This window comes from Schistocerca piceifrons, chromosome 7 (genome assembly GCF_021461385.2).
Source record: "Schistocerca piceifrons isolate TAMUIC-IGC-003096 chromosome 7, iqSchPice1.1, whole genome shotgun sequence".
Classification (NCBI taxonomy): Eukaryota; Metazoa; Arthropoda; class Insecta; order Orthoptera; family Acrididae; genus Schistocerca; species Schistocerca piceifrons.
This window is the reverse complement of record NC_060144.1, coordinates 46,892,685-46,912,498: the sequence shown is the minus strand read 5'-3', so window position 1 is coordinate 46,912,498 and position 19,814 is coordinate 46,892,685. Positions and strand designations below refer to the sequence as shown.

The window sequence follows — 19,814 nt, the reverse complement described above, 5'->3', positions numbered from 1 at the left end:
TACATTGATCGAAACAATAAAAAACACAAACACACACACAAATTTCAAGCTTTCGCAACCTAAGGTTGCTTCATCAGGAAAGAGGGAAGTAGAAGGAAAGATGAAAGGATGTGGGTTTTAAGGGAGAGGGTAGGGAGGACACACACACACACACACACACACACACACACACACACACACACACACACACATATAGAGGGAAACATTCCACGTGGGAAAAATATATCTAAAAACAAAGATGATGTGACTTACCGAATGAAATATATATAAAAAAAATAGAGGGAAACATTCCACGTGGGAAAAATATATCTAAAAACAAAGATGATGTGACTTACCGAATGAAAGCGCTGGCAGGTCGATAGACACACAAACAAACACAAACATACACACAAAATTCAAACTTTCGCAACAAACTGTTGCCTCATCAGGAAAGAGGGAAGGAGAGGGAAAGACGAAAGGATGTGAGTTTTAAGGGAGAGGGTAAGGAGTCATTCCAATCCCGGGAGCGGAAAGACTTACCTTAGGGGGAAAAAAGGACGGGTGTACACTCGAGTGTGATCTGTAGCATCAGCCATTAACCAGGGAGCATACATCGTGAACCGGGGGCTCAAGGATGCAACAGTTTGAAAAAATTAATTTGGCTTGTGTCTGTATATGTGCAGATGGATATGCGTGTGTGTGCACGAGTGTATACCTGTCCCTTTTTCCCCCTATGGTAAGTCTTTCTGCTCCCGGGATTGGAATGACTGCTTACCCTCCCCTTAAAAACCCACATCCTTTCGTCTTTCCCTCTCCTTCCCTCTTTCCTGATGAAGCAACCGTGGGTTGCGAAAGCTTGATATTTGTGTGTGTGTTTGTGTGTTTTTCATTGTGTCTGTGTACCAGCGCTTTCCCATTTGGTAAGTCACAGCATCTCTTTTTTTATAATATATATGCGGACATTAGGATTTTGTACGGCACCAGTACCATCTTTGCAGTGGGAGCTTACTTTGAGCGCACACCTTGTATGTTATTTAAAAACAGACAGAAAATAAATTAAGTTACAAATACATTAAAGAAAACAATTTAGATGCTCCTGTGAAAGAAGAGACTCCCCAGGAGTCAAGGCATAAGAGTTCAGCACTCTGCCCACTGCCAACTCTGGGCATCGGGCACTGTGCCGTCATACACTCAAAGATTTTGTAGGATGCAGAACACGCAGGAGGAGATGACTGCCAGCTCCCACATTTTGAAGCCAAGCTGAAAGAGGTCTCTTGCAGATTGTGGGGACTCTGTTCCACTTCAGTTCAATGTTGCCAATGTAAGAATCGCTTCCATGATGACAGGACACAGGTCAAGGACGGCATGCAGGATGGACAGCATGTTGTACTTCATCACCTTCCCACTGTGGCACCACTTGGTCACCGACTATCTGGTTGTTGACTATGTGGTCTTGGCTGTCTTTGACCGTGATGATGTCTGGTTTATGTAGTCCACTTCCTCACATTCCCACTGTGGCACCAGGTTGTCACTGACTATCTGGGTGTAGACTATAAGGGCTTGGCTGCCTTTGACCATGATGATGTCTGGCTTATGTAGTCCTTCTGGTGTATGAAAGAGGAGCTCCACTGAGAAATCAAAGCCCATTTGCATGAGTTCACATGTGAGATACTTCATGACTGCATCATTTTGTTTCACACACGACCTGTGTGTTTGTCTGCAAGCTTGGATGACATGGTTTGTGGTCTCGATGGCTCTGCAGCTCGCTGTGTGTTTGTCTGCAAGCCTGGATGACATGGTTTGTGGTCTCGATGGCTCTGCAGCTCGCTGTGTGTTTGTCTGCAAGCCTGGATGACATGGTTTGTGGTCTCGATGGCTCTGCAGCTTGCACAGCATCGGGTGTCAGCCATCCACTAGCAACTATGCCACATCTTGGAGGGCAAGGCGTTTATGTGGGCATGGATGGCGTTGATATAGACACACTCAGACAGGAGTTGACTGGTGTTGGGGACCAACTGGTGCTATACCCGGATGGTAGCAGCCTCTGAGAGGGACGATCCATCGAAGGTGACATGCAGGCAAAATGACCTCATCTCCCCAACCTGCTTCGACATCTTCAGGAGGTGGCCTTCCTACATCAAGTGCCACTCAAGCGCTGTGACCTTATGCTGTACCTCGCCCAGGCCTGTGCCATCCACAGCTGGCCCCATCTTCTGCAGCATCAGGAGTCAGGATCACTGGAGGGTAGGACCCATCCAGCAGGCAGATGGGATGCCAAGAAGCCCCGGGCCACAGAAGTGTGAAAGTAGCCTAGAGGAGTGTCCACTGGGAGGTGGAACCATCTCCTGATGGCAGCTTGCAACCATGGTGTTCACTTCTTTCAGGGCTCTCATCCGCATGCGACTGAGGGCCAGCCATGATGCAGGCATGGCAGGAGGACGTGCACAAGGGCTAATGAATCGAATGTCCTTGGACACATTGAGAGATGCAACAAAGACAGAATGGCAGGAGCAGACTGGGTTGATGAGAGCTTGGTCCAAGATGAAAGTGTTTTCCAGTATTCCATCCCGAGAGATGAATGCCCACTGACATTCCTCCACACCACACAGATGCATCCGGCGCAAGGCCAGAACCTTGTGAGAAGTACTAGCCAGCACCGAACATACAGTGATGGGATGAAAGTCAGTGGATGATGCTGGTGCAGCCATTTTGGAGAATAAGGTGGTCTGGACACGGAGGAGGCAGCTAGGGAGCACTCTTGCAAGGAGCACGAGATTCACCAATTTTACCACCACATCATGCAGCAGGCAGCAGTGCAGCTTGGCGGGAGTTAAGCCATCTGGACCTGGTACCAAACTCCCGGGCAGCAGGGAGATTGCGAACTCTTCAGCTGTAATCTCTCTCCACAGGCACTCGAAGTCCACATGCAGCAAGTGCAGCAGGAGGCGGTCACTGATGTCACCAGCAGTGGATGCTGGCTGCTACATGAAGAGGTTAGCCCAGTAGCTGTGCAGGCCGGGGGATATCAGGTGGTGGCTCTAGGAAGGTGCCATCCCAAGAGTACCACACACAGTACATGCAGGTTCACTGGAAGGCCTCCACGGTGTGAGCGAACTCCCACCAGCACCACTTCTGCTGCTGCTGAGGCATCTGCTGCTGCTTTGGTGGTGGGCATTTCATCTTCTTACGAATCTCCTCTTCCTTAGAGCCAAAAGTGGCGAAGGCCCTGTGTCAGGGCTGAGAAACGCTGTGTGGATGTGGGAAACCTCATGAGGTGATCCCAAATGGCCACATCATGAATGGCATCTTGCGGCGGCATTTCTGGTGGTGTCATGCTGTCCTCTCACCCACTCTCCCATCCAGTGGCGGCAACCTCTTTGGGCTCAGGCTGGATGCCGGTCGCTCCTTTCCCTCTCCCTCAGGATGAACAGAAACTCCTGCATATGCTGTCTGGGGGCAGGCTTACATCTCTGTCCCTTAATGGCACTGAGTGTCCTGTCGGGAAAGGTACGAAGAAGCTCTTGGTGGACGAAGCAAACTGGGTGTCCCTCTTCTGGAACAGTTTGGCCTCCACCCACGTGAGAGAGAGAGGGCGTCCTCCTCAGTTCATCTCGCCAGTTTGGAGTCTGTGTTGATCCCTGAATTTGGGGCCATCTGGTGTTGTTGGCGGCAGTGGACACCAAGGCCTGACACATAGCAAAAGTGCAGTTGCACTCCAGGCAGGCGTGTGCTGTGGCTTCTACAAGACCCTCAGCTGGGCCACTTGGCTGGGCACATGCTCAAATAGTTGGGTTGCCAACTCCAGTGGGATGGCCAATGCCCTGTTATATTGACTGGTCCCCAACTAGAGAGGGTATAATTCAAGGGAGAGCTGGTAAACCCCCAACCCCCTGATGCAGTCTTCCACTCAGTGAAATCAGTGGGCCCACGGGAAGGGAAGAAGACCACAGGTGAGGAGAGGCCAAGAGGGCTATGCCCACATTTGACACTCATCCTTCCACTTGTCTCGGAAGGAGTCCACTGTCTTATGCCATCTATGCATTGTTCATAACAGGCTCACCCATTGTTTTTTCTTGTGTAATGAGATACCCCCATAATGTTGTTGTGAGTCCAGACTGACAGTATCACAGGCATTGGTGGAATGTCCCCTTCTTTTGGTTCTTCGTAGTAAGTATAGTCCTCCAGATTCCTTATCTATAATATTAGCAGATGAATTGGTTCTCAGTTTCCTCCATGGATCTAGTTTTTATTTTCAGATTTTGCTTTACTCTTGGAGCAGGGGAAGGGTGGTTGTGGTTGGGCCTCTCTTCATGTTTTCTTGGTCTGATATCCATGACCACTCGCCAACACAAAAACTGCTGTTTTATCCATTTTTTCCAGTTTTTAGAGTTGGTGTGTATTTTAAATTCCTCATTTTATAGTTTGACTCCTCTGACTGGATCCATCCACTTTTAGCAGATCCTCTCTCTTCCGCAAGTAACTTTGGAATCATGAAACTGATGGCCCTACCGTTTAGTCCCATAACCTCCTCAGTCAATCGATCAATTAAAAATTGCAGACTTCAGATGCCCACCCAATATGCAAAACAGAATAGATGACAATTTATTATCATGTAAAATGAGGCAAAAATTATTTTCTGCATTCTTCCACTCATTCTGTAATGTTTTATCCCTTTTTTCCAGTTTTTAGAGTTGGTCTACCCTTTTATTCTTTCTACTGTGTGTGTTTTAAATTCCTCATTTTATAGTTTGACTCCTCTGACTGGATCCATCCACTTTTAGCAGATCCTCTCTCTTCCGCAAGTAACTTTGGAATCATGAAAGTGATGGCCCTACCGTTTAGTCCCATAACCTCCTCAGTCAATCGATCAATTAAAAATTACAGACTTCAGATGCCCACCCAATATGCAGAACAGAATAGATGACAATTTATTATCATGTAAAATGAGGCAAAAATTATTTTCTGCATTCTTCCACTCATTCTGTAATGTTTCCAAAATTACACAAGACTAATGGTGTAAGCAGTTGTACTGTGTCACAAGGAATGTGAAAGACTAGTTGTCTGCAATTTTCTAAGAGCATTTTCATAATTAGAAGAACTTCGTCTTTCATCCACCAATTCTTGTTTAAGTTACCTGATAATCTTCATAGCACATCCATAAAGCTAGCCAGATGCAACCCATAAAACATTTGTTATACAGTTCCATGTCCTTCTTCAGGCTTTTGTTATACAGTTCCATGTCTTTCTTCAGGCTGATATGAGGATCCCAAACAGGTGAGTAGCAAGGCATACTCAATAACAGTTTGCATGGAATCTTGTATGAGCCAATGAAACTGTTTGGAATATTCCATTTGTATAACCTGCAGCAAGATGTAAATGTTAGACCTGTTTGACACATTTCATAACATTCTCTACAAATTTCAAAAGAAAATAGTCTTGGCTGCAACAAAGACTGTTTTTTCTTTCAAAACACTGACCATAGCAGATACGTTGTGGAGTGGGAAGAATTATAAAATTCTCTACATATATTACAAAAAAAAAAAAAAAAAATGGTTCAAATGGCTCTGAGCACTATGGGACTTAACTACTAAGGTCATTAGTCCCCTAGAACTTACAACTACTTAAACCTAACCAACCTAAGGATTGCCTGAGGCAGGATTCGAACCTGCGACCGTAGCGGTCGCGCGGTTCCAGACTGTAGCGCCTAGAACCACTTGGTCACCATGGCCGGCCATATATTACATTAGATTGTTCTAATACAGATATGTATTGTTAGTTCTTTGGTCAAACATTACAGGATTTTTTCTCTTTTGTTGAAGTCATTATTAAACACACATGGCATTTAGCTGAATGGATGTTCGACTGATGGTTAGTAGTAATATACTGAGTAATGTATTTATTTTAGAGCAGACTAAAGTACAATGTAAGAAACGAAAGCATTCTTGGGATAAACAATTGCACCTCAAGGCTGAGCTATGCCATTGGAGTTAATTAGTTAGATAACTGCAATTTCTGCATATCATTTGTATAATTTTTATAGAGTTTTGTAGAATGAATCATTTACAGGCTGAGTATGCTTAATTTGTGTGTCTGTGTGGATGTACCCTGACCACCTACAAATTATTAACCAGATGTGAAGTTTAAACTTAATAAAACTGAATTTGTAAGTCAATGACATAATTTTAGTTACTAGTAAAGCATAGTTAAAATTAACTTTAAAAGTAAACCTCTTTGTCTTTTATACAAAACACATCCAAATAGTTTTTATGTAAAGGTTTTACTATAGAATGGAATGAGTTGCATCTCAGTTTATCACCATTTGCAGCACACCCAAATGTGAAGCTGTACATAATGCAAGGTGGACTGCAGAGCATAAACGAGGCTGCATACCGAGGCATCCCACTCATCGCCATCCCCTTCTTCTCAGACCAGACACACAACGCTGCGAAGATAGACTTTTCTGGTATAGGCCTCCGGCTCTGCCTCAAGGACATCACCAAAGAATCTGTGTTGCGGTCTGTCCAAACTGTACTGGGCAACGCTAAGTAAGTGCTTCTGTGTTTGCTAATACAACAATATTTATTTAATATAAAATAAAAGCCATTCAAGACTGTACTCATTATCTTAGAATCTTCATTAAAGCTTCATCTGCAAAGACTCACGCTGATGCTGATTGTTGTAAAACAAAACTTGGCTCATGGGTAGGAGAAAATAAACTGAGCTTAAAATAAAATTTAGTAGTGGGTGTCTGCTTTTGAGGACTGTTTTGTGACCGTGTTCTTACGCTATATGTAAGCACTTATCCTCCAAAGGTTTCTTCTGAAGCTTCCTACATACAGTGATACTTTAAAGTTGTTGCTTATTTTAGCTATTATGCACATAGCTATCATCAACTGTTTTAGACTTTTTCCATTACCTTTAATTTAAATTTAAATAAAAATACTTGGGAATGTGTCAGCTGCAGACAATTTCAGACTGCCTGGCAGCTGTATCTTGACTGTGCTATAAATTCAGTTAAAGTAGAAAAAAATTCAACAACTGACAAAAAAATCATTACAGCCCTCAAATGATATTTACAAATATGAGTCATTGAGGGCACTTCAGCTGTTAAAGTCAATTATTGTAACCTGAATTTCACCAAATAAGTTTGGAGACTAATTTAGTTTCAGGTCAGCAATTTGTGGTCTTCTCTTTTTGACCAAATCTCTTAATCCCTTATTCGCAATTGAAATTACAATATTGACATCAGTGTCTTCCTTCACCATCTCTTCAATTTCCCTGCCCCATTACCACTGGCCACCTGCTTTTCATTATATACTTCAACACTTCATCATATCCATCCTATCAGTGCCCTTGCCACCATCTAGCACTCCCTCTCTTAATGTTCTGCCTACTCCAAACCCACTGTCTCATTTCTTATACGTGTTCCCCAGCAGTATTCTTACAAACAACTACTTCTTCAATGAGAATATGCACAATAAAATCTGAGCGCATTCATTGGTTTTGTCATATGCCAATCAGTGGAAAGTTCAGGGTGGCATAATGGCAATGTTATGAAAAGGATAAATTGCTACTAACCATATAGTGGAAATGTTGACTCACAGACAGGCACAAAAAAAAGAGTGCCAAACATACGAACCTACAGCCAAAAGGCCTTCTTCTAAAGTAGACAACCACGCATGCACACACATGTGCGACAGGAAGAGATGGTGGGCTGTAGTGGAACAGGAGAGAAGCAGAGGAGGGGAAAAAGACTGGGGGTCTGCTAATGGAATAGAAGGCTGCATGGTGCTGGAATGGAAGCAGAAAATGGAATAAGTTGGTGAAGGAGATGGTCTAATGAAGATTGAGGCCAGGGGTTTACGGGAGTAGGTATATTGCATGGAGGGTTCCCACCTACACAGCTCAGAAAAAGAGGTGTTGGTAGGAAGGATCCAGATGGTGCAAGCTGTGAAGCAGTCACTGAGGTGAAGAATATAGTGTTGGGCAACATGCTCAGCAACTGGGTGGTCCAGCTGTCTCTTGGCCACAGTTTTTTGTGAATAAAATCACAGTGAAATTGAGACCATTAGCTGCTTGCAGGCGTTGATAAATATCAATGGGGACAGTTGAAACTGTGTGCCCTGATCTGGACTCAAACCCGGGATCTCCCACTTACATGGCAGATGCTCTGTCCGACTGAGCCACCAAGGACACAGAGGATAGTGCGACTACAGGGACTTATCCCTGGCAAGCTCACTGTGAGACCCACAAATCCAACTCACTATCCACACACTACTGATGTAGTGCCCTTGCCCACTAGTTTTGTTACTCGCGGCAGTCAATCTACCAATTCCTGTAAAAGTTTGTGCAATTAGATTGTAATTTCATTCTTCGAGAGCTGCAATATCACCAATGGTATCTGTTCTTGCAGACATGTCCAAAAGAACAGATACAACTTCGTATAGATAAGGCATACCGGCCAATGATATTCTTCAGTTTGTATGCACTCACATTGCTCAAACTCTTACGGTAATTGGTAGATTGACTGCCGTGAGTAACGAGTATAGAAGGCAAGGGCACTACATCTGTAGTGTGTGGACAATAAGTTGGGAGTGTGGGTCTCACGGGGAGTGTGCAGTCACACTATCTTCTGTCCACTCATTGGCTCAGTCATATAGAGCATCTGCCTTGTAAGCAGGAGATCCCAGGCATGTCCGAAAGAACAGATGCCATCTTCATATGCATCTATTCATATATGGTCTTACATGCTGACAGACAGCTTCTTAGGTGTCTTGCCCATGTAGGATGCAGCACAGTGGTTGCAGTTTAGCTTGTAGATCACATGGCTGCTTCCACACGTAGCCCTGCCTTTGATGGGATAGGTGATGCTAAATGACCAGACTGGAGTAGTGGTGTTGGGGGAATATATGGGACAGGTCTTCTTGTGTCTTCCCACCAAATACTCCAGTCCAATTACAACCATCACCCATCCCAGCAAAGATAGGGGCTACATGTAAAAGCTGTCATGTGGTGTATGATCTAAGCTGCAACCTCTGTGTTGTGCTCTATGTGGGCATGACAACCAACTAGGTGCTTGTCCACATGAATGGCCACTGACAAACTGTGCATGTTACGGTACCCAACACAGCATTAGGCACTTTAGTGCCTGCTTCACACCATGCTTCATCTGAATCCTTCCCACCAACTTTTCCATACTGTGCAGGTTGTAACTCTCCCTGCAATTTATCCTATGTTCCTGTAGGCCCACTTGCCTAACCTTTGTTAGTCCCTGTCCTTCACAAACCTATCCCCTTTACTCCCACTCCAGCAGTATTCCACCAACAAACCCAAAGTCTCTTTTCCACTCCCTTCCTGCCCACTCCCCCCTTCCCATCTAACCTCCTGACTGCATCTGGTTGCTGTACCCACCATGTCCCTGTATGCTCCCACAAGCAGCACTTAACCATGCCCCAACTCTCTACCATTCTATTCCTACCCCTCCCTGCACCAGCCTCTTTCTCTGCCCGCACAACTCAGATTGCTTCTCCCATCATGTGCTGTTGCTTGCAGTCTGGCCTCGGCAGCCAGGGACAGTGATCATGCATGTGTGGGTTGTATTTGTGTGAATGTGTGTGTGTACGTTGTCTAATTCAGAACAAGGCCTTTTGGCCAAAAGCTCACACATCTGTACTTTCCAAGCCACTTACAGTGTGCAAACAGGGGAATTTTTTTAGTAATACTATTATTTGCCCCCTTCCCTGTTCCATTTGTTAATGGCTGTTGGCACACATCTGTATGAGTTACAGTTTCTCTGATTTGTTTCATCATGAAACCTATGGGAGGGTAATTAATATGTTGTCCAAATTTTCCTGAAACGTGCGTTCTTCACATTTCCATGATTAATTGCTCCATAATGCATGACATCTACCTTATAATGTCTGGCACTGAAGTGGAATGAGCATTTCCATTACACTCTTACATGTATTAAATAATCCCATGATGACAAGTGGATCTTCTGTTTATTTTCTAGTAACAAATTTTTCAGGTTCCCAGACTGATGAGCAATGCTTGACAATCTGACCAACAAGTGTTTTGTAATCCTATTTCTTTCATGAATCATTATGTTTTCTTAAGATTCTTCCAATAAATCTCACTGTGGCATTTGTTTTTCCTACAATTTGTTTTATGTAATCATTCCACTTGAGATTGCTCCAATAGCTGTTACTGTTGCTAGTCATTTATTGCCAATAATGTAACCTATTATAAAAGACTTGTTCACCTATTTATATGCAGCATATTGAATTTATTTACATTCATTGTCTATCATCTGCATGTCTTCTGGTGTTGCAACCTTCCTTTAGAAAACAGCATCATCTGAGAATATCATCACAGAGCTCCCAGCGTTATCTACTACACAATTATGTATATGTAACAGCCCTGTAACATTGCCTTGGCATATTCCCAAAGCCAGTTTCACACATGTTGATTTCATGCCATTTAAGGTAACTGTGGAGAGTTGAATGTAGTAGGTAGTGCTGTATGCAGTTATAATTCTAGTCCAGTAGTTGGTAAGCTCATGTTTTTTTTAGTAAGAGACTGTGTGAAAATGTATCAAATGCCTTCTGAAAGTCAAGAAATCCTTTGTCTGTTTTAGATTCATTGACTGTATCTTCATTTTGTTGACCCTGGGACAACACAAACGATTCACAATCCCACGCAGCTTTAACACCTGCTCTGTTAGCCATGCCACATTCCTGAATGCTGACCACAATTTCTTATTTGGAATTGGCTCCCCAAAAATTTCCCCATCCATACAAAACCTAGAACCACTGACAATACCTCTACTTCAACAAATGCCATCCCTTCTATACTAAGATGCCTCTCTCACACACTGTGGAAAACTTTGGACAGCGCAACTCTTGTAACGAGATCCCTTGCCAAGAATCCTGAAGGTTACCCTGTGGCCATCATAGGCAAGCACAAACTCATAAAATGTAGATGACAAACTAATCTCCTGTACCACATCCACACACGCTCTCCAATTTCAACTACTATTCCCCCCCCCCTTCTGGCCCTCCACAGCTGCCCATCTACCTTCAAAGCAATATATCCTCTTATAACACAATACCATTTGAAATCTGTAAGATTATCCCTCTTGCTCTGTTACTTAGACATCTCCTGCAGATAAAAGCAACTAGTAGTCATGTAAGGCCGAATGGGTAAATGTTTCACCCTAAATTACTGTAGCTTGTACACCATGTGTTAGTGGTTGGTATAGTCCAGGAGAATCAGTGATGGTAACCAACACAGTAATATGTGGACAGATTATCAACCATTATTTATTTGCATTCATAGAATTAAAACTTACAAATAGTGACCTCACAGGGGTTCAATGAGAAACAGTTAATACATGTGGAACACTGTATGCTGTTGTTTCCTTCTGTCTGAAAACTAGTTTTATGCAGCTCTCCAGACTATGCTGTCCTATGCAAGTTTCTTCATCTCTGCATTACTATTGTAACCTACATTCATTTGAACGTGCTTACTGTCTTAAAGCCTTGGTCTCTCTTGACAGTTTTTACGACCCATGCTCTCCTCCATTACTAAATAACCAGTTCATTGATGAATCAGGATGTATGCAATCCACCCCACCTTTTAGTCATGTTGTTCCATTCCCCCATCCCCCTCCCTCCCCGATTCAACCTAGGGTACACATCTGATCCATAGCATTATTCTGTAACACATCGTTTCAAAAGCTTCTACTCACTTCTTGTCTGAACTGTTTTTGTTCTTGTTTCAGTTCTGTAAAAATCTAAACTCCAAACAAATGACTTCAGGAAAGGCTTCCTAACAATTAAATTTATCTAAACACAAAAGAATTAAAGATATTAGCCACTAGTGGGCATCAGTTAATATCAATGGGGCAAGCTGACAATTTGTGTCAGACCAGGGTCTCCTACTTACTAAGCAGATGCACTGACCACTATGCTACCCGGACATGGTGTTCACCATAACCTCACAGAGTACCCTAGCATACTTCCCGTCAAACCCAAATTGTCAGCTTATGTCACACACTATTGGTAGTGTCCCTGCTCGTTAGCCTCCTTACAGACCCCAAATATACAGTTACATTTATGTTCAGTGTTGACAAATTTCTCTTCCTATATCCTCTTTACTTTGACTGTCATCAGTTAATTTGCTTCTAAAATTGTGAAACTCATCTACTGCCATTAATATCTCATTTCCTAATCTGATCCCCAAGCATCATCTGATTTAATGTGACTACACATCATTACTCTTGTTTTACTTTTGTTAATGTTCACCTTATACTCTCTTTTCGAGAATTAGCAATTCTGTTGAACTGCTCCTCCAAGACCTTTACTTATTATGACAGAACTACAATATCACCAGGAAACCTCAAAGTTTTTAAATATTGCTTCAATTTGCTCCTACATTTCTCCAGAACCCAAACTGATCTTCCAAAAGACTGAGCTTTCTCACAGTCCACTAGTGAAATTTAAATGTGCATAAACTTTGCCAGTTGATCACCAAAGACAGCACTAAGACCTGATAACTGCTCAGAGTGTATACACTGGTGGCCAAATTCTGTCACTGAAACCACAGCAAACTTAATGAAAGTTTATTCAGCACTTGCACATATAAGAGCGTGGAGTGAACTGCCTCCGGCCAGAACACATACAGTATATATACAGCTACATAACATTCCAGTGCAATGATTCTGGACATTTGTGGATACTTCTAGAATGTACTCGAACTGAATATAGAAATTAAAATTGTACAGTCCAGGCTAGTTTTAAACTCGGGACCCTCCATACAACAGTTCAGTATCATAACCACTAGATCACGTTGCTACTCAGCTTCTTCTGCGACATTGCTCCTTGCTCCAGAGAACAGCATCTCAGTGTTTTGTACTCCTAGTCCAGGATCGAGTCATCGGTCCTGTGTACTCTGACTCCCGATGCTCAGCCTGGCGGTGATCTTCTTAGAACTTCTTTTGTCACTATGCTCATTGTCACCTTTCTGCTTTTTGCCTGTCACTGGAGCTTCGAATTTACCCTGGGTGGCTGGACCCTTGTAGGGCTTCATTCGAAGGACATGGACTGTATATCTAATCTTTCATCGTCTTGCATTGGGGTCGAAATCTTCAACTTCATAAGTAACATCACACAACTGTCTTACAACCTTATAAGTTCCAAAGTAGCGCCTGAGGAGCTTCTCAGATAGACTAACCTTCCAAACAAGAGTGAAGATCCAGACGAGGTCACCAGGCTGGTAGACAACTGGGCAGTGGCTCGCGTTGTACCTTCAGCGATTGTTTTCTTGAGCACGCGGCGTACAGAGTTGAAATAACTGCCAAGCTTCCTCAGCTCTGATTAACATCTGGCCAATGTAGTCGTCGTCCACGTCATCAGGATGTAACGGAAACACAGTATCCATCACCGTAGTCACCTCACACCCATGCACCAGGAAAATTGGCGTAAGTCCTGTGGTGTCTTGTTTGGCGGTGTTGTAGACAAACATCACGAAAAGTGGCACCTCATCCCAGTTGCTCTGCTCAACATTGATGAACATTGATAGCATGTTGGCCAAGGTGTTATTAAGGCGTTCAGTAAGCCCATTAGTTTGCGGATGGTAGGAAGTCGTCATGTGATGAGTAATGTTGGACCGACAGCTTATGTCTGTCACAAGATTCAATTGAAAAACTTTCCCTCGATCTGTAATTAACGACCTTGGGGCACCATCTTTTAATACAATGTCTTCCACCATGACTTTGGCTACTTCAGATGCTTTGGCTGTTTTCACGGCTTTTGTAATGGTATAGCATGTCAGATAATCAGTGCAAACTATAATCCATCTATTGCCACTAGCAGACATTGGAAATCGTTCGGCGAGGTCAATTTCAACATGCTGGAAAAGCGTTTCGGCTGGTGGAATTGGTATGAGTCGGCCAACTGGTTTCTGAGGAACTGCCTTTCTCCTCTGGCACTCTCTACAGTGACACACACTCCTACATAAACCTGGCCAGAAAAATCTCTTGCAGATTCTATCATAGGTCTTAATAAATCCTAAATGTCTGGCCTCAGGTGTGTCATGCAATTTCTGTAGAACATCTAAGCACATGTGTTCAGGAATCACTGGTAGCCACCTCTTTCCAAACGGATCAAAGTTTTTCTTGCAGCATCCTCTGACCGATTTAAGGCAAGCATAATTTCAGATATCTTGGCGTCCTTCTTCTGCTCAACAGAGAGATCCTGGAGGGAAACAGTCACTGTCTTCATCAAAGTCTTAATGGTCTTGCACAGGGTTTCTTGAGAGACAGTCGGCATGTTGGTGTTTTCTCCACCTTTGTTCACAATGGTAATGTCTTACTCTTGAAGACGTAGTGCCCACCTGGTGAGTTGTGCTGTTGGATCTGTAAGACCTGTTAGCCAAGAAAGTGAATGATGGTCTGTAACATCTATGAATGGCCTTCCATAGAGATACTGTCGAAATTTGCACATGGCGCAGATCACAGCAATACATTCTCTTTCTGTAGTTGAGTAGTTTCTCTGAGCTTTTGTAAGTGTCTTAGAAACGTAGACTATAACCTTCTCTTTTCCATTCAAAATTTGCACCAGAACAGCACCGATCCCATATGCACTGGCATCTGTGTGTAGTTCTGTAGGTGCTCTCTCATCAAACAGATCAAGTACAGGGTCAGTCATAGGAGATTTTTGCAGCACATTGAAAGAATCTTGTTGAGCATCACCCCAGATAAATTTAGCATGAGCTTTTAACAACTCTTGGAGTGGCCTGGCTTTGATACAAAAGTCTTTGATAAAATGACGGTAATAAGAACATAATCCGAGGAAGCTTCTCACATGTCTAATACTTTTAGGAATAGGGAATTCTGTTATAGGTCTCACCTTTCTGGGTCTGGCTGCACACCTTCATTTGACACAAGGTGTCCAAGTATTTTGATTTCTTTTGCTCCAAAGAGACACTTTCTTGGATTAAGTTTCAGTTCGGCTTGTTGGAGACACTTAAGGGGGCCCTCAGTCGTTTTATATGTTCATCAAATGTCTCTGAGAACACTTAACTGTCATCTAAATAACAAAGACACATTGTCCACTTCAGGTGACGTAAAAGATTATCCATCATCTGTTCAGAAGTTGCTGGTTCTTTACACAAACCACATGGCATTACCTACATTCAGGGAACTCTTGAAGAAAGGCAAGTAGCTTCTTCTGTTGCTCCTTAGTGAGATCTGGTGATAGTCAAGCTAGGAGATCTTGTAGTGGCAATGCTAATTTCACCCACAGACTCGGCATGGGAGGTTTCAATGGCACTCAGCTGTTCTTCAATTAATGGCTCAGCATTTGGTATGCACAAGCATTTTGGATCTGCGCTTCTCGATAACAGTTAACTATCCACAACTCACCGAATCCATTCTTAAACGAGACAACAGAGGCTGGGATGACCAAGTTATTCTTCAGTGGTGTGCTTCTCTTACATCCACTACAAAATCCATGGGTTGATGCATGGCATGACATGTGACAGCTGCCTTTCTAGCACTGACTGCAGGAATGATCACTTCATCCAGCACACAGTCTCCACACACTCGGATGCATATCTTCATGTCCACAGTATCTCATCTCATCTAGCATAATCTTCGAGTGAACACAATCTATAATTGCCTGAGAAGCTTTCAAAAACTCCGATCCAGAAATGATGTCATGACTACACTCCTGTAAGATGATGAATTGTAAGGGCTGTGTATGGCCACTTATTCTCACATGAATGGTACATCTTCCTGTAGGTTTTACATGTTTCCCATTAGCCGCCTTCAGTAGAGATGTTTTGTTGTCGAAGAATATGGTTTTCTGCAACTGGCGGCGGTACTTCTCTGAAATAAGTGAATATGATGCTCCAGAGACCACAAGAGTTTGGGCTGGTTGGCCATCCATTGGGATATCGAAGTAGTTTCCTATCATTTTTGTAGTGATCAATGGTGGAGGATTTTTCTCTTGGGTGGCCTCACCTCCAAGGAAGGTCGCACCCTTTTCGAGGTTGCAGCGGCTAGGTGATCGGCTGGAGCTTCGAAATGATGATGAAGACCTTGACCAGCATGTTGGGGAGCATCCTCTCCAGTGGCTAGCTTGTGGTGATGGTGACCTATGTCATCCTCCTCCGACATCTTCTTGTTCATCTTCGTCATCCCAGCTTGTGAACTTCTCCTAGTTGTTCTCATACCATTGCTTAGCAGTGCCATCCAAGTCGAAAAATACGTTAGCCAAACACTCGGTGTCATCCCATTTGTTAAATTTGGCTATACGCTCATATACCTTCAGCCACTTGTTTGGATCTTGGCCATCTTCACCAGAGAACCCGGAAGAATGTCTCATGTGGTGGCACACAGTTGCTGTCATCATAACGTCCCCTTCTTCTTCTGTCGCTGGTAGATTGTAATCTGTTGAATATGGCTCGAACTCGGGTTTCTCGCCATGTAAATGGCTGCTCTGTTGTGGCATGATGGGAACCACTGTGTCATCGATAATGTGCGCTATCACAAGTTCCAATACCCATCGCCTCCACCAGAATAACGTCACATAGAAGAAGGTGCAACCAGATGAATGACTAACACTAACGTCACTTAACGATGGCTTATTCAGCACTTGCACATACCAAGAGCACAGAGCGAACTGCCTCCGGCCAGAACACATACAGTATATATACAGCTACAGGACATTCCAGTACAATGACTCTTGACATTTGTGGATACTTCTAGAATGTAGTCAAACCGAATATAGAAATTAAAATTGTACAGTGCAGGTGAGTTTTGAAGCCTCCATGCAACAGTTTACTATTGTAACCACTAGATCACAGTGCTACTCAGCTTCATTTGCGACAATATTTCACCATGAAACAAATTATGACAGTCGTCGAATGACCTATTGTCCCCCCTAATATATGCTTGCAAAGTACCAAGATTGAAAGTAATCACTAAATATCAAGAAAATGGCCTGCCATTCAAACATACAATATCTTTAATGTATAGCTAACACTTTTCCTCATTCGTTATTTGCCAACTTCAGTATCATTCTATGTCTGCTGGGTTATAAGTAATATAAAAAATGCATATTTAGCTCACACATATTCATCACTTAAACATTTATACCCTGTATATAAGTAAACATTGCCCACTTATACTTTGCATCTTATTGAGCTCTTTTGATGCTGCTCTCAGAATTAACATAGGTTACACAATATTCAAAAACATACATCTTTATTAACAGCTGAAATTAATAACTTAATTAGCTAATAAATACATTGGTAAAATGGACTGCTTAGGGTTTCAAACTGCTGTATTTATATTATGCGTATGTTTGTAAGATTTCCATAACTAAACATAACAAACAAAATCTCCTGCAGCATTGGTTTGTCCTTAGATATTGTGATCCAAGATGATCACTATTAACTACTGACACCTTCAGCTTTTGTTTGACGTTTTGTATGTTATGAATGTGGCCATCTTCAGTTACATGCTGTTAATTTTATATGTATTTTGTGTAAGTACTGACTTAGTTTCTTAGTCTTTGTAGTACGATCATCAGCTAAATGGCAATGATTTGAGTCGACATTGATTTCAGTACAGTCAGCAAGTCTTCTTTTCATAACTTTTCATGACATCTGACATAACAGCTTCATGCAGTCCATGTGCTCTGTTGGCCTCCAGTTGTCGGAGACAGCTATTCTTGCTCACTCATTCCTTGCCTGACACACCATGCAAACAGACACAACCTTCTGTTTATAGTTCTTGGCCTCAGTTGGCCAAGTGGATTTTATATCATAGTCCTCCACCATGACTTTGACTACCTTTCAATGTTCCCCGGAATGAGAAACAGCTTTCCCTAAACCCTTCCCACCTTCCCGAGAATAGTACTTGACCATCTGTTCTGGTCCATCCCCACACTGCATACTGCGCTTATGCCTAAACCTGTGTCACAAATTGTATCCTTGTGAAAGATACAGGTGCAAGACCTATTCCACACACAAACAGCAACAACATGATCATTATACCATCAGAGGCACATCCTTCCCCATCAAGAGACAGGGATACCCCATGAAATCAGTCATATTATATCTCAATACAGGAACATCTGCACAGTATTTTATATGGGAATAACCATGAATTCATTGTCCGTCAGAACAAACAGCCACTGCCAAACTGTTATCATGAGCAAAGCTGACCATCCAGTTGTTGAGCATGCCATTAAACATGTTCTACTTCAATCCCTCTTTTTTTATTTTTTATAAAGAATTCTCCTATATCACACAAATATAGAAATTGAGCAGCAGTGGTTGCAACACATCACATTCCATAAGTGTAGTGTGTTGCGAGTAATTAATGATCACGGTTAGGGAAATTATTTAATTAAGAGCCATCAAACCCAACATGCTTATTCTAGGTGAAAGTTGTTGCAGTACTGCTGCATTGTTCCTAAAACTTGATGGATGACAGACAATTTAAATGATACTGTTGCTGTTACAGCTAAGATTAAATGAATCTCTCTGAATAATTATCCATTTCAGAAAGAAGCAATGATATTGCACTCACATAATATGCAACACAGAATTGAAGAAGTTACTATTATATTGGCCAAAGTTCATATGGATCATGAAGAATAGGAGAGAAAGCAAAATGTATACAATACCATCTTGCATGATATTTGTAAAGTATATATTGGTTTTACCTGGTGACATATAGCCTTTAGTGTCCTGTTACAGGAAATAATATTTTCCTTATCTGCAGATAATACTTGGATGTAACACTGCACAATAGCTTGGAAAGCTTCTAATAACATTCACATTGTCTTGGGACTTCTAACAAAAGGTTTTCTCTCGCAGGTACCATGAGAACATGAAGCAGTACTCCATTCTATTCCGTGAACATCGACAACATTCTGTGGAAACAGCTGTCTGGTGGCTAGAGTACGTTATAAGGCACAATGGAGCTCCACACCTTCGCAGTGCCGCTGTTGACTTGTACTGGTGGCAGCTGCTACTGCTTGATGTAATTGGCTTTCTGTTGCTTGTTGTAGGATTTGCAGTAGCAGTTGTCTATTTTGGAACACGAAAATTGATCAAGGCATTGAAAAGTAAAAAACATGTAAAAACAAAGAAACAATAACTTGTTTCCAGTTATGATGTGACCTTCACTGGAAGCATTGCATTTACATGCACATTGGTGTTGAGCTATGTCTGTGTGGATTATTTAAGGCTGAGCTTCATGCTGAATGGTTTCACAAATGACATTTTGTGAGTGAAAACAAATCCATGTGACAGAACATTGTATTCTGTCTACAAACATGTCCACTGATAAGTTATAGATTCATCTATTAAAAATAACGGTCTCATTCATCAAATAGATTTTTCAGATGATCTCTAGCACATTTTTATTTTTTCCATCAATAATCAGTAATACTCTTCACATCTCCAATGTTTCATATCTGTGTTGTCATAATTAGCTTGTGGTAAATCTGACCTCATTGTAGGTAAAACTGTATAGTATGCATAACCTCCATTATTTAAATTTATTGCTTGTTATGCAGTGTCTTTGTTACTCATTTGTATAGTTCTTAACTGAGACAGTCAGGACATATATATACATTGTTCAACATTTGTATTGTCATCTTTGGCATATTTGTTGTTCCTGTGATACTGTAATAGTTTCCATTTTGACTTGGGATGTAGCTAGACAATTTTCTGTATACCTCTTGTTGTAGGTGAAAATGAAATCCATTGACCACTGCAGTGCGCTTCTGACAACAAATGAAAAGTTATTGAGCTAA

The 19,814-nt window shown here is 42.3% G+C and overlaps 1 protein-coding gene across 2 annotated transcripts in view; it reads left to right on the top strand.

Moving 5' to 3' along the window:
- Positions 1-19,388, top strand: part of LOC124804803 (UDP-glucosyltransferase 2-like) — a 126,321-nt gene extending 106,933 nt beyond the window's left edge. For both annotated transcript variants that reach the window (XM_047265140.1, XM_047265141.1), the window contains 2 exons: positions 6,305-6,524; positions 18,871-19,388. In XM_047265140.1, the coding sequence (XP_047121096.1) occupies positions 6,305-6,524; positions 18,871-19,153 (503 nt within the window). In that variant the 3' untranslated portion in view covers positions 19,154-19,388. The remainder of the gene's footprint in view (positions 1-6,304; positions 6,525-18,870) is intronic.
- Positions 19,389-19,814: the final 426 nt, after the last annotated feature.